General features: G+C 45.7%; 1 protein-coding gene and 1 long non-coding RNA gene across 2 annotated transcripts in view; both read right to left on the reverse strand.

The window, feature by feature from the left end:
* Window positions 1-13,364, reverse strand: part of LOC310835343 — a 233,228-nt gene that overhangs the window by 181,675 nt on the left and 38,189 nt on the right. The window lies entirely within an intron of this gene.
* Window positions 905-11,912, reverse strand: APEX2 (apurinic/apyrimidinic endodeoxyribonuclease 2). The gene is made up of 6 exons (XM_083719218.1): window positions 11,754-11,912; window positions 9,102-9,185; window positions 8,542-8,722; window positions 7,297-7,443; window positions 6,472-6,541; window positions 905-2,527 (listed from the first exon to the last, which is right to left on the reverse strand). The coding sequence occupies exons 1-6, from the start codon at window positions 11,872-11,874 to the stop codon at window positions 1,532-1,534; spliced, it is 1,599 nt and encodes a 532-aa protein (XP_083575344.1). The 5' UTR covers window positions 11,875-11,912; the 3' UTR covers window positions 905-1,531.

A 13,364-nucleotide genomic window follows, 5' to 3' on the forward strand; every position in this document is an offset into this window, starting at 1 on the left:
TTCTTGTTGGAATTTCAATAGCCTAATGTAGAAGAGGGGCATGGAGGGAGGAAGCTCTTTGGTTGGTGTTACCAAACTGGGAATCAGAAATCTCTGCTGATTTACTACAAAATTTCCAGGAATCTCCTGATCTACCTCCTGCCCATACCTGACATAGGGTTTGTCCACACTTACCTTTTGCCCTGTGCTTTCTAGGCACAGGTTTGCACTTTCCTGGCCCATGTCTGAGCGTTCCCCCCAACCCCTAGCCATTTCCCTTGAGAAACCCATTTTTTAAGCACTGAATTGGAGCAAATGACAATTCAGGTTTCCCCTTTAAGGCATAATGCTAGTAGTACCAGGGATGGTCAGCAGAGGGCTCCACTTTCCCTAAGCACACACACTGAAACCCATGGAAAGGGGAAAGTTCCATGTCTTGCAATCCAAATGACAGCCAGCAGGGATTTTCATGCATTATTCCCAGATAGAGAAGCAAGACGCACCTTTTTGCCCCAAAGCAATCCTGTACAGGCAATATGAACTCAGTTGTGCTAATCTGAAAAGCCTGGGCTTAATCCCTTTGTCACCACAACAGCTGAAGCACTCAGGGCAGTTTATGCCACAGGGATCGGGAGCATAGCTGTCAACTTTCAGATTTGAAAATAAGGGATCAGCAGCCTCACCTGTCCCAGGGACAGTCTACAGGATATCTAACAATCCGGGATAGCAGCGGGAAACGGCGCTGCAATAAGGGAATTTCCCACAAATAAAAGGGAAGGTTGACAGCTATGATCAGGAGTGCCAAAACAGCACTGCCATTCCTCAGAATCAGAACCTTAACTCCTGTTCAGCATCACCCAACTCTCTTTTCAGAGAACATAAGAAATCCAACTTTCCCTGTTCCCACAGAGCAAACGCTTAGGGATTTTCTTTTTCAACAGCTTTAATTTATCAAAAGTAAAAAAAATAAGATTCCCCCCTGCCTGAATAAGAATGAATCACCTCCCAGTAATTGCATCATTGTTATTACAGGGGTTTATGGGGAGGGCAATTAAGGGAAAAGAGCAACGTGCTGCAAGAGCACCATTTAAGAGCACCTCTCCACCCAATGTTAACTGCAGGTTTGGTGGGCATGAATCCAGAAAATGCTCATCACAAGTCAGGGTAGTCTGCGTGCGTACTCCCAGAGCTTGTGTTAGTCCTAGCACATAAAACTGTTGATTTAATAATAAAACCAATTATTTATTCCTCTTTAAACAACGTTCCTATCTGCAGGGTCTGGTGTCAAAGACCTCAAAACTCCCAATGTGCTCTGGTACAAAAGTATGTTTCTACTGGCGCAGTCCAAAAAGATCCCATGGAAACTTGGGGCCTGACCTCTTTGACCCCCCTGGCAATAAGCCTAGGCCTCACTCTGCCACAGAGGCTGCCTTCCCCTCTCTTCTTAGGCAGTGAGACATCCAGGATACTTTCCATTAGAAACCAACCCCTTCTTTTCCACTTAGGGGTCACTGTGCCTCTAACGTCCTCTCATTTCAGTTCTCCTCTCAATTCAAGGATTCCCCCGACTGGCCCACAGGAAGAAGTCACAGCGGGAGCGGGGATCTGACGGCTTCCCCAGAGGCCGGGCGCAGACGTAAAAGCGCCGCCCAGAGTTTGGTCCTGGCTTCTTCACTGTCCGCAGGACACAGGGCTCTCCATGGGCCTTGCAGTGAGGCGGGCGAGCAGGACCTGGCAGCAGGGACTTCCACAGGGCAGCGGACTGGTTTGACCTAGAGGGGACCGAGCCTTTCCCACAACCCAGAGCTTCTCCATTGGCCATGCCAAGAGTGGGCTCCTCTCTCAAACTTCCAGTGCATGGCTGGGTCCCACCAGCAACTTCCTCCATCCCATGCTCATCAGCCATCCTTCCAGAAGCGTCCAGAGGAGGTTCCACCCCATAATCTTCTGCTGTCCTCGTTTTCATTACAGACTGATAGTTGGCACTGTTGGTGGTGGCCCTAGGCCTGCCATTTCCAGCTTTGAAGAAGCTTAACAAATCTCCTTGCCCCTTCTGTGGTGGACCCACCCGTCTCTTCTTGGAACCCCCTGCAACACTTGGTTCCCTCCCGCCCCGTTTTTGCCCCCTCTCCTCTGGCAGGCTGGTCCGCTCCACTTTCACAAGGAAGCGATTGAGCTTCTGCTGGGTGCCAGCAAACTCAGGCAGGAAGCGGGTGCAGAGAGGTGGGCAGCGGGGCGCCCCCAGGCAGACGCTCCTAAGCGCCACCCGCACAGGACAGTGGTCGGAGCCAAAGACATCTGGCATGAGCTGAGCATCCTGCAGCTCTGACAATGCTAGCGCACGATCAGCCAGGATATAGTCAATGCGGGTGCCGTAGTTGAGCTGCCGGGAACCGGTTACGTTGCACCAGCAGGTGTAGGCGTCACTCTGACCAGGGTGCAGAAAACGGAACGTGTCGACAAAGCATTTCCCATCCTGGGAATCCTTGTCTGGCTCCCACAGGAAACTGTCCAGCCAGCGGCGCCCGGGATGCTCCTGAAAGGATTCCTGCAGGTGACAGTGGTGGAAGTGTTAAGTGCTATTATTAATAATAATAATAATAAAATTTTATTTCTACCCCGCCCTCCCCAGCCAAGACCGGGCTCAGAGCGGCTAACAACCAATAATAAAAACAAGTTGATTAAAAGACAATTTTAAAAAGATTAAAATACAACATTAAAACATTAGGATGCAGCTTCTTCACAAATTAAGATTTCCATAGTGCTTTCAAATGCTGTCTATGCATTGGTTTCTTGTAACCCTTGCATCAAGTGATGGCGCTGTAGGTTAAACCACAGAGCCTAGGACTAGCCAATCAGAAGTTCGGCAGTTCGAACCCCCCGCAACAGGGTGAGCTCCCGTTGCTCGGTCCCAGCTCCTGCCAACCTAGCAGTTTGAAAGCACGTCAAAGTGCAAGTAGATAAATAGGTACTGCTCTGGCGGGAAGGTAAACGGCGTTTCTGTGCGTTGCTCTGGTTTGCCACAAGCGGCTTAGTCATGCTGGCCACATGACCCGGAAGCTGTACGCCGGCTCCCTCGGCCAATAAAGCGAAATGAGCGCTGCAACCCCAGAGTCGGTCACAACTGGACCTAATGGTCAGGGGTCTCTTTACCTTTAACCCTTGCATCATCCTGAAACACAGGGACAACTAACCTGCAGCCCTGCAGACTCGCATCATCCCCAACAACGACGCACATCATCCCCAACTTTGGCCATGCCTATTTATTAATTTATTTAAAGTATGTATATACTGTTTTTCATCAGAAAATATCACAAATTGGTTTGCAAGTAAGACTATGTAAAACAAAAATTAAAGTGTACCCGAAGAAGCGTCTCCATCCCCAGCCAGATGGACGGGGTATAAATAATAAAATTATTATTTTTATTATTATTCTGCGATAAATGAAGCATCCAGCTCCACAACACAGAACTCCACTCGCTCAGTATCCAAAACTTTTAAGCCATTGCACTGTAATGGTTAGAGCAGGGATCAGCAAACATTTTCAGCAGGGGGCCGGTCCGCTTTCCCTCAGACCTTGTGGGGGGCCGGAATATATTTTGGGGGCGGAAATGAATGAATTCCTATGCCCCACAAATAACTCAGAGATGCATCTTAAATAAAAGGACACATTCTACTCATGTAAAAACACACTGATTCCCGGATTGTCCGCAGGCCGGATTTAGAAGGCGATTGGGCCGGCTCCGGCTTCCAGGCCTTAGTTGGCCTACCCATGGGTTAGAGTGTTGAACTATGACCTGGGAGACCAGGGTTGGAATCCCCACTCAGCCATGAAGCTCACCAGGAGACCTTGGGCCAGACACCATCTCTTGGCCTAACCTAACTCACAGGGTTGTTGTGAGGATGGAATGGGGAGATGGAGAACCACATACACCACCTTGAGCTCCTTAGAAGAAAAGGTGGCATATAAATGCAATAAGTAAATAATACAGTAATGAATAAACAAAGTATTAACACACCTGTACCTCAAATCACGCTACCACGGCCAACATTCACATACTCCCCACCTTCACAGCCTGGGGTGGGTGAGGGAATCTGTCTCACTGTTCCTCACCCTCAAAGCACAACCTTGCAGACTTCATGTTCCCAAAACACGTTGGGAAGGGCTGGGCTCAGTGGCAAAGCTTCTGCTTTGCGTGCCGAAGGGTCCCAGCCTCAACCCCCAACATCTCAAGATAGGTTGGGCTGGGAAGGTCTCCGTCTGAATGCCCTCAGTCTGAAACCAGAGCCGCAGCCAGTCAGTGATGAAAATGCTGAACCAGATGGAGTAAGGATCTGACTCAAAGTAAGGCAGCTTCCTATGTGTCAGGACTCCCCACCCAACTGTGCATGCCTGTGAGGAACAGATTTTCTGCCGCTGCAGCAGCACTGCCAGGCCCTGTACTGTTAGAGAGTAAAGGCAGCTGCATGAAAGTGGGCAGATTGCTCACCAGATCTGATCGGAGTGAAACAATATAAACTTAAAGCTTTTGCAGATGACCTTGTTTTGACATTGCAAGAGCCAGAATCTAGTACAAAAAGAGTGTTACAATTGATTCAGGACTTTGGTCGGGTAGCGGGCTTTAAACTAAACAAACAGAAAACTAAGGTGTTGGGAAAAAACTTGACAGATGCAGAGTCAGAACGGTTTCAGAGAGAAACAGAACTAACTGTGGTTAAAAAAGTAAAGTACCTAGGGGTAAACATAACAGCAAAAAATCTGAGTCTATTTAAGGATAATTATGAAAAATGTTGGTCTGAAATTAAGAGAGACTTGGACAGTTGGTCAAAATTGAAGCTTTCTTTGTTAGGCCGAATTGCTGCTATTAAGATGAATGTATTGCCTAAGATGTTGTTTTTATTTCAAACATTGCAAATTGTGGATAAGACGGAGTGCTTCAGGAAGTGGCAGAGAGATATTTCTAAATTTGTCTGGCAGGGCAAAAAGCCCAGAATTAAGTTTAAGATATTAACTGATGCGAAAGAAAGAGGGGGCTTTGCCCTGCCAGACTTAAGGTTGTACTACGAAGCCGCAGCTTTCTGCTGGCTAAAAGACTGGCTACTTCTAGAGGACACTGATGTGTTAGATTTAGAAGGTTTTAACAATGCATTTGGCTGGCATGCATACTTATGGTATGACAAAGTTAAGATCAATAAGGCCTTTAAGAACCATATTGTCAGGAAAGCAGTGTTTAATGTCTGGACAAAATACAAAGACCTATTGGAAAATAAAACTCCAAGATGGCTATCACCTCTGGAGGCTAAGGCCCGAAAAAGACCCAATATGGAGGCCAAATGGCCGAAATATTGGGAAATAATAGAGAAAGAGGGTAACAATTGGAAATTGCAGAGTTTGGAAAAAATGAAAGATAAAGTGCGAGACTGGTTACATTACGCTCAGATTCAAGAAATTTTTAAAAAGGATAAAAAGTTAGGATTCCAGGTGGAGAAATCGAAGTTGGAAACAGAATTGTTAGAACCTAAGACTAAAGTACTTTCAAGAATGTATAACTTGCTGTTGAAATGGAATACACAAGATGAAATGGTTAAGTCGGCCATGATAAAGTGGGCACAGGATATTGGGCATAATATTATGTTTGAGGATTGGGAAAGGTTGTGGACCACGGGGATGAACTTCACGGCATGTAATGCTCTGAAGGAAAATGTAATGAAAATGATTTATAGGTGGTACATGACCCCAGTTAAACTAGCCAAAATATGCCATGTGCCAGACAACAAATGCTGGAAATGTAAGGAAAATGAAGGAACATTCTTTCACCTCTGGTGGACTTGTCCCAGGGTGAAGGTCTTCTGGGAAATGATATATAATGAGCTGAAAAAGGTATTTAAGTATACCTTCCTTAAGAAACCAGAGGCCTTCCTCCTGGGCATTGTCGGCCAGATGGTGCCAAAGAAGGACCGAACATTCTTTTTGTACGCAACAGCAGCAGCAAGGATACTTATCGCCAAGAAGTGGAAAACTCAAGATCTACCCACTCTGGAAGAATGGCAGATGCAGCTGATGGACTATATGCAACTGGCCGAGATGACTGGCAGAATTCGAGACCTGGGAGAAGAGAGGGTTGAAGAAGATTGGAGGAAATTTAAGATTTATTTACAAAAATATTGTGATTTGGCGGAAAGTTAAGTAGGATGTTTGATCATAAATAATTGGCCACCACAAAATCGGATTGAAATGGGATGTAAAGTGAGATTAAGAGAAACTAATTTACAGAGGATTATATTTAAATGAGTGGTTATAAAATTTGCAAATTAGATGATAAATTGCTGGGAAAAATTTATGATGATGAAAATGGCAGCGGGAGATGTGAGGAAGTCCAAAGAAGTTATGAAACTTTGTTGAGATAAAAGAAAGGTTGTTTATTTCTGTACTTTATTTTGTAAAAACCCCTAATAAAAATTTATTAAAAAAAAAAAAAAAAGATTGCTCACCAGATCTCCCGGGTCACAGTGGTCAATAGGCTTGTGTGCTGTGTTGATGTCCCCCAGGATGACCACATGGCTAGACGGAGAGAGGAAATGTACATGAGTTGCAAGGCAAAAAGGCAAGACAGCGAGGTCCCATTCATCCCAACAGTCCAGACTCCATCGGAGAAGGTTGGTGGACTGGAAGCTGGCTTGGACAGGGAAGGGATAACGGCTGAGGCAATGAAATATCATCAGCGTCATTCATTTGGGCTCTTTGACTTTCTCAAGGTTCCTCACATGTATTTGCAGCAATTATGGCACAGCTCAGTATTCTTCCCACATTGAAACGAGGATGGAGGCAGAGACAACAGTGGCTAGCCCCAGGGTTTGCTGATCTGCTGACTTCCAGCTATTGCTGGACTCCCATCTCCCTCACCATTTGCCAGGCTGGCTGGAGCTGAAGGGAGATGGAGTTTCAATGACTTATTGAGGACACCACATTGGCTACCCCTCTGGGGGATAGCCAATTGAGTTTGGGGCACTCATCTGTCTGCCCCAAACTTCACCAGGAGTTTCACAGCTTGGTCCTTTACAATAGTGCGATCTCATGAAAACTTAACTAGGGCATCCTTTGCACGCTTGCTCTGGAATAAGTAGTACTGAACTCAGTGGGGCTCACTGACGTGGCTCCCTCCAGCTGTTTTGCTCCACCAGTGTTGGCTGTGGCTGATGGGAGTCGGAGTCCAAAACACTGGAAGGGACTGGAACACCAAAGGCTTGACTAGGGAGTAAGTCCCAGAATAAGCATGTCTAGGATTGCACTGAGCCAATGAGAGGAGTGGCACATACCCTCCAGCTCTGAGAAGTGCTTCAGCCCGAGCTTGCAAGAGGTGATAGAAACGCAGCTTGAAGTCCCCACGCTCTGGTTTTTCAGGGTCTGCACGAGGGCAGTACACATTGATGACTGTCAGCGTGGTCTCCTGCTGTTCTGAAGTGCTGCAGTGAAAGGACAAAGCACATCATTGCTGTCACGCCTCAGTTACTAATGGCTCAAGCTCCCTGATTCATGGCTGGCTAGGACAGCTATAGACCCAAAGCCATTAACATCTTCACAACAAGTTTAGGCAATTCCACTATCAAGACTGATGATGCTCAGGAAATTCCATGTGTTAAAATGGAAAGAACACTCAGCAATCAGCAATTTGCTCCTAAAGCCAGGGTTGGAAACATTCTGCATACTTCTAAAAATATTTATGGCTGCAGTGGTGTCAGTGTGGCATTCATTCTGTCCCAGCTCCTGCCAACTTAACAGTCTGAAAGCACACCAGCATGAGTAGATAAACAGGTACCGCTGCGGCAGGAAGGTAAACAGGGTTTTTGTGTGCTCTGCCACTTGTCACAGTGCCCTGTTGCGCCAGAAGCTGTTTAGTCATGCTGGCCACATGACTCGGAAAGCTGTCTGTGGACAAACGCTGGCTCCCTCGGTCTGAAGTGAAATGAGCGCTGCACCCCATAGTCAAGCTTGACTGGACTTAACTGCCCAGGGGTCCTTCAACTTTACCTACCTCAATGTGTAACCCAGCATGTGATGCAAAATTGCAAAAAATCTCAATTTTGCTTCAAATTAAAAGGAAAGCATCTAGCCCTCTTAGCTGGCCAGGAAAATATGAAAAATCCTGGAAACTTGTTCTCTCTTACACACACATTCTTTTCAACTCTCCTTGACAACAACCCTGTAAAGTTGCTATAATTATTATTGTTATTGTCAAAACAAAAAAAATTGTTGGTCCAGTAAAGACCAACTAAGTCAGTTCTTGGTATGAGCTTTCGTGTGCATGCACACTTCTTCAGATATTATTGTTATTATTAGCCAGGATCACAAATGGAGAGTTGAGAGCAAGGTGACAGGCCCTGTAATAAATTTATCCTTGAGGGTTAGATCTGAGTTGGGCATTTCTTGGCTCACACTCTTAAGACCACAATTTTCTCGACTACAACCGCTGCCAGTTACCAAGCATTGTCATTGGCTCACAGCTCTGCCAATGGCAATAAAAGGAACTTTTTGCAGACCCTCCCACCCCTTCCTGTTCCTACCGAATACGGTGACGGGTGATCACAGCCCGGCCCTCACTGTCCAATGCCTGTAGCTCCTCAGTTGTGAAGCCCTCTGTCTCTCCATAAGAACCAACTGCGCCATCGTGCTTAGCAAACAGCCCAGACAGGCCTTCTTCAGCTGCCTCTGGGGTGGCACTGACCTTACAGAACGTTGCAACACCTGGAAGACAAAGAGAGACTGAAAGTTTGTTCTGGGCTCTCAAAGTGGGCTATAAAGCTATCTATTTGATCCAACATACAAGAGAAAGAAACAAATTGAAACCTCTGTACCTTACAGAGGTAAGGCACACCATTTTGTACATCACTTGGTGGGGTTTATAAAAAAATCAAGTGGTATGCAAATTATATGCAACAGAATAAAATAAAGAATGGTGGTTTGATTAGCGGTAAAAAGCAGGGGATATTTTTCAGGCAGGGAGGCAAATCAATGCCATCTGAAAGTGACAGATGAAGTCACCACTTAAGACAGAGCTACAGGAGTATGTTGAGACATTGGCAACCTGAGAGGTGGCTGATCCCCTTTGCTACTGTCCACTAACCTGAATAGCCATTGCGGGTGCGACTGAAGCTGAAATAAGAGTTATAGCCCTCCACTATTGCCAGTGGCTCCTCCAGCAGGTCCCCTGAGAACAAAACAGAATTTGGAAAGCCATCAGGCTGGAGACACGACACCAGAAAACCATTTTTTAAAAAAATCACACTCTTTGCTGTTGTTGTCTTTTTTCCAACGTGCAAAAAGTTACAGGTTCACCCAGCAATGTGGTCACAGCAATGCAGGTTCTTTCGGCAATGTAGCTTATCCAGATTTTTTTTGCAAGGGGGGGGGCAGGATTTTTAATGGATGTCTTCCACCAACACTGTAAAAGATTTGTCCCCTCCTCTCTTTTGACTCCTCACTCTCCCTTGCTTTACTCCCAGAGCAGAGGTGGAGGAATCTGCAGGTGTTGTTGGACTGCAACTCCCATCAGCCCCAGCCAGCCTAAATCAATGGTCAGGGATTAATGGAACTGTAGTCCAACCACATGGGAGGGCCACAGGCTCCTCATCCTAATCCTAGGCAAAAGGGTACCCCTTTCCCAAATGTTTCTCTCAAGGAAGGAAATATATCTCACCATGTTGCAGCCCTGCATCATGACCCTTTGCCTCTCATCTGTAGTTGGCACTGCCTTTCCCACCTGTAAATGTTGGAGGGGTGTCAGACACGTCTTTTTAACCCATTCTGATACCTGTCCCACACCCAATTTCAGGTTACCAAAATACAACTGTATGACAAAAGTAGGGTCAGGTGCCCAACTTTGAGCAATCTTGCTTTTGATAATGAAACTAGGAATCTCCACCATGACCCCTTGTGAGCTGGGGACAGGTGGAAAAAGGCACATGATTCTGCCTTTCTCTAAAATACAATTTCTCTACTCTTCATGGATGGAGGAAAAAAATTAATGGGGGCTAATTCTACTCGTGAAGCTTATCTCACCTTATGCACTTGTAAGGTCCTTGGGGCAGGGACCCCATCTCTTTATCTGCCACAGACCCTGTGTTTTGTTTGTTTGTTTGCTGGATCCAATGCCAGTTGCTGGACCAATGCCAGTTGTAAGCCAGTGATGGGGATCCAGTGGCACTGCTGTAGATGCTGCAGGACTTCAAAGTCCCATCACCCCTGACCTCTGGCTGTGCTACCTACCTGGGGCTGACGGGAGTTGTAGCTCTTATTATTATTTATGAAACTTATATACCACCCTTCACCCGAAGATCTCAGGGTGGTTAACAGCATAAAAACAAAGAACACATAATGTAACAGCAAATCATGTTACATATGTGGTAATTTTTACCTGTTTTACTATTTTAACTTTGGTAGTTTTTAAAGTAGGGTTGTAAATTTGTCTTTATTGTTTTATCTTTTTCTGTAAACTGCTTTGAGGGTTTTTGGCTTTTGGTGCACTAATTTCATGAAATAAATAAAAGAAAAATTAAAAGCAATACCTCCTCCCGCACCCACAACTGAACAAAAGCAACACCGTCGTCTAGAGCAGGTACATCAGATTTAATGAATTGTTTAAGATAGGAAAAATGGCTTTGCAGAACAAAAGTCTCAGTTTACCAAAGACTTATTAGATACAAATATAAAAGTATTATAAAAAATGTACAAACTGCTGTTGGAGTGGGAAACTAAAGAAGAATTTGTGAAATCGAGCATGATTAGGTGGGCACAAGATGTGGCTCACAATACTATGAATTATGGGGAAAGTTGTGGAAAGTAAATATGAATTTTATGGCATGTTATGCGATAAAAGAAAATATGATGAAAATGGCCCACAGATGGTATTTAGCACCCACCAGATTGGCAAAAATGTCTAATAAAGAAAAAGGTATATGTTGGAAGTGTAGTGAAATTGAGGGATCTTTTATTCACATGTGGTGGTCCTGCAAAATAATTAAGGAATATTTGGAAACTATATATAACGAATTAAAAAAGATACTTAAAAAAAGTTTCCCCAAAATACCCAAGATTTTTCTGTGAAAACGAAGATAAGGACTATAAGGAGGAATGGACGCTTATTGACTATTTCAAGAACCAGTATAGACAAATACAGAGATTAGCAGGTCTCATGTAAATCCAGCGGAGTTGAAATTGAAAAGAGTATTTAATAGATAACAAATTGGATTATTTAAAAGATGTGGATTACACGGAGTAGTAGAAAAGCAAAGGAACCAGGAAAAGCGTGGAAGGGAAGTCATATGGTATATGCTGTATTTGGTACCAAGTTGTAAGTGGGACGGGGGAAGGGAGGGAACGGGAAGGGGTTAAATATGCTCTCTGTTCCTGCTTTTGAAAATGCAAATTTTTATTTTTATTTTGAAATAGAGCAGTCTTTCCCAACCTCTTGGGGGAGGTCCTCCCACATGTCGTTGGACTACAACTCCCATCATCCCTAGCTAGCAGGACCAGTGGACAGGGATGATGGGAGCTGTAGTCCAACAACAGATGGAGGCTTCCCCCCCCCCCATCTAGTCTGGAGGAACACGCGTTCTCCATCGATGGTTCACGTCAGAACTGCCTCCCGCGCCATGACATGACATAAACCTTTACAAGGCAGCCGGCGCCAACTAAGCCGGTTCTGGGCCCTACACGTTCGCCCCCTGCCCTGGACTGCTTATGCACGTGTGAACGCGTGTTCCTGGCCTCGACTCACGGGTGACCTTGGTCTCTTGCAGGCAGACGACATCCGCCCCCAGGGAGTCCAGGAGCGGCCTCAACCCCGCGGGTCCTAACCCAGCCCGGAGCCCGTTGACGTTCCAGCTCGCCAGCCTCATCCCCGCCTCAGGGGCGAGGAAAGCGACCGGAAGAATCTGAGGAACGTCATTTCCGGCCGCCAAGGCGAGGCGTTTGAAAAAGCAAGCGGGGCCTCACTTCCGGTTTGGAACGGAAACGCCCGTTGCCAGGGAGGGGGAGGATTAGGAAACGGCGTTCCAATACAAACAAGCTGTCGTCATTGCTATTATTATATTATATCCCCTCCTTTTTAAGTTGTTGTTGTTTATTAAATTTAATTATTGCCCTTCATCCGAGGTTCACAGGGCGGCTTAATAACACGTTAATAACAAAACCCTCTCCCCGCACAGTATTATTATTCAATATTTGCATCCTGCTCACAAGCAAATGTTGAGAACAAAGCGGCTCACAAAAATTGTTGTTGTTGTTTAGTCGTTTAGTCGTGTCCGCCTCTTCGTGAACCCCTGGACCAGAGCACGCCAGGCCCTCCTGTCTTCCACTGCCTCCCGCAGTTTGGTCAGACTCATGCTGGTCGCTTCGAGAACACTGTCCAACCATCTCGTCCTCTGTCATCCCCTTCTCCTTGTGCTCTCCATCTTTCCCAACATCAGGATCTTTTCCAGGGAGTCTTCTCTTCTCATGAGGTGGCCAAAGTCTTGGAGCCTCAGCTTCAGGATCTGTCCTTCCAGTGAGCACTCAGAGCTGGAGGGGTTTGATCTTCTTGCAGTCCATGGGACTCTCAAGAGTCTCCTCCAGCACCATAATTCAAAAGCATCAATTCTTCGGCGATCAGCCTTCTTTATGGTCCAGCTCTCACTTCCATACATCACTACTGGGAAAACCATAGCTTTAACTATATGGACCTTTGTTGGCAAGGTGATGTCTCTACTTTTTAAGATGCTGTCTAGGTTTGTCATTGCTTTCCTCCCAAGAAGCAGGCGTCTCTTAATTTCGCGGCTGCTGTCACCATCTGCAGTGATCACAAAAATTACAATGCAGCAAACGTCGCTGTACTGTTCGCCTTTTTGCAGTGCTTTGAAGTGACAGCAAAAGAGGGTTGCTTTGCTCCTCCTCGGGTGTTGGAAGAGGCCGCGGAATTGATTTTCAGCGTGTTCCTTTTCAAAGTAAAGAGAGTTGTGCCAAGAGCCGCCCCCGAAGCTGAAGTTTCACCAGAGAAAACATAAAAGGCTCTTTCCCCTTTCTGGCTAGCAGAGAGTATTGGGAGACAAAGAACCGCTTCTCCCTTCTGCAGTAAAAAAAGAAAGATAGAAATAGAGCCAGCCAAATAATTGCCTAAAAACCAGATTAGCATGATTTGATTTGTGAAGTTACTGTCCTAAATGGGATATCATCAGGCTATTAATTGATAAGCAATCCCCAAAGTATTTGCAAAAGAAGTAACCATGGTGGTGTGGTTCAGACGGTCCAGAGAATTTTGCTATGTCGGGAAACTTGCATCTTTACACCACGGATGGCTGGATCATTCGTCCTTCTGTTACGCAGCCCCTGAGGCCAACACCATGAAAATGAA

This window comes from Podarcis gaigeae (genome assembly GCF_964106915.1).
Source record: "Podarcis gaigeae genome assembly, chromosome: 17".
Classification (NCBI taxonomy): domain Eukaryota; kingdom Metazoa; phylum Chordata; class Lepidosauria; order Squamata; family Lacertidae; genus Podarcis; species Podarcis gaigeae.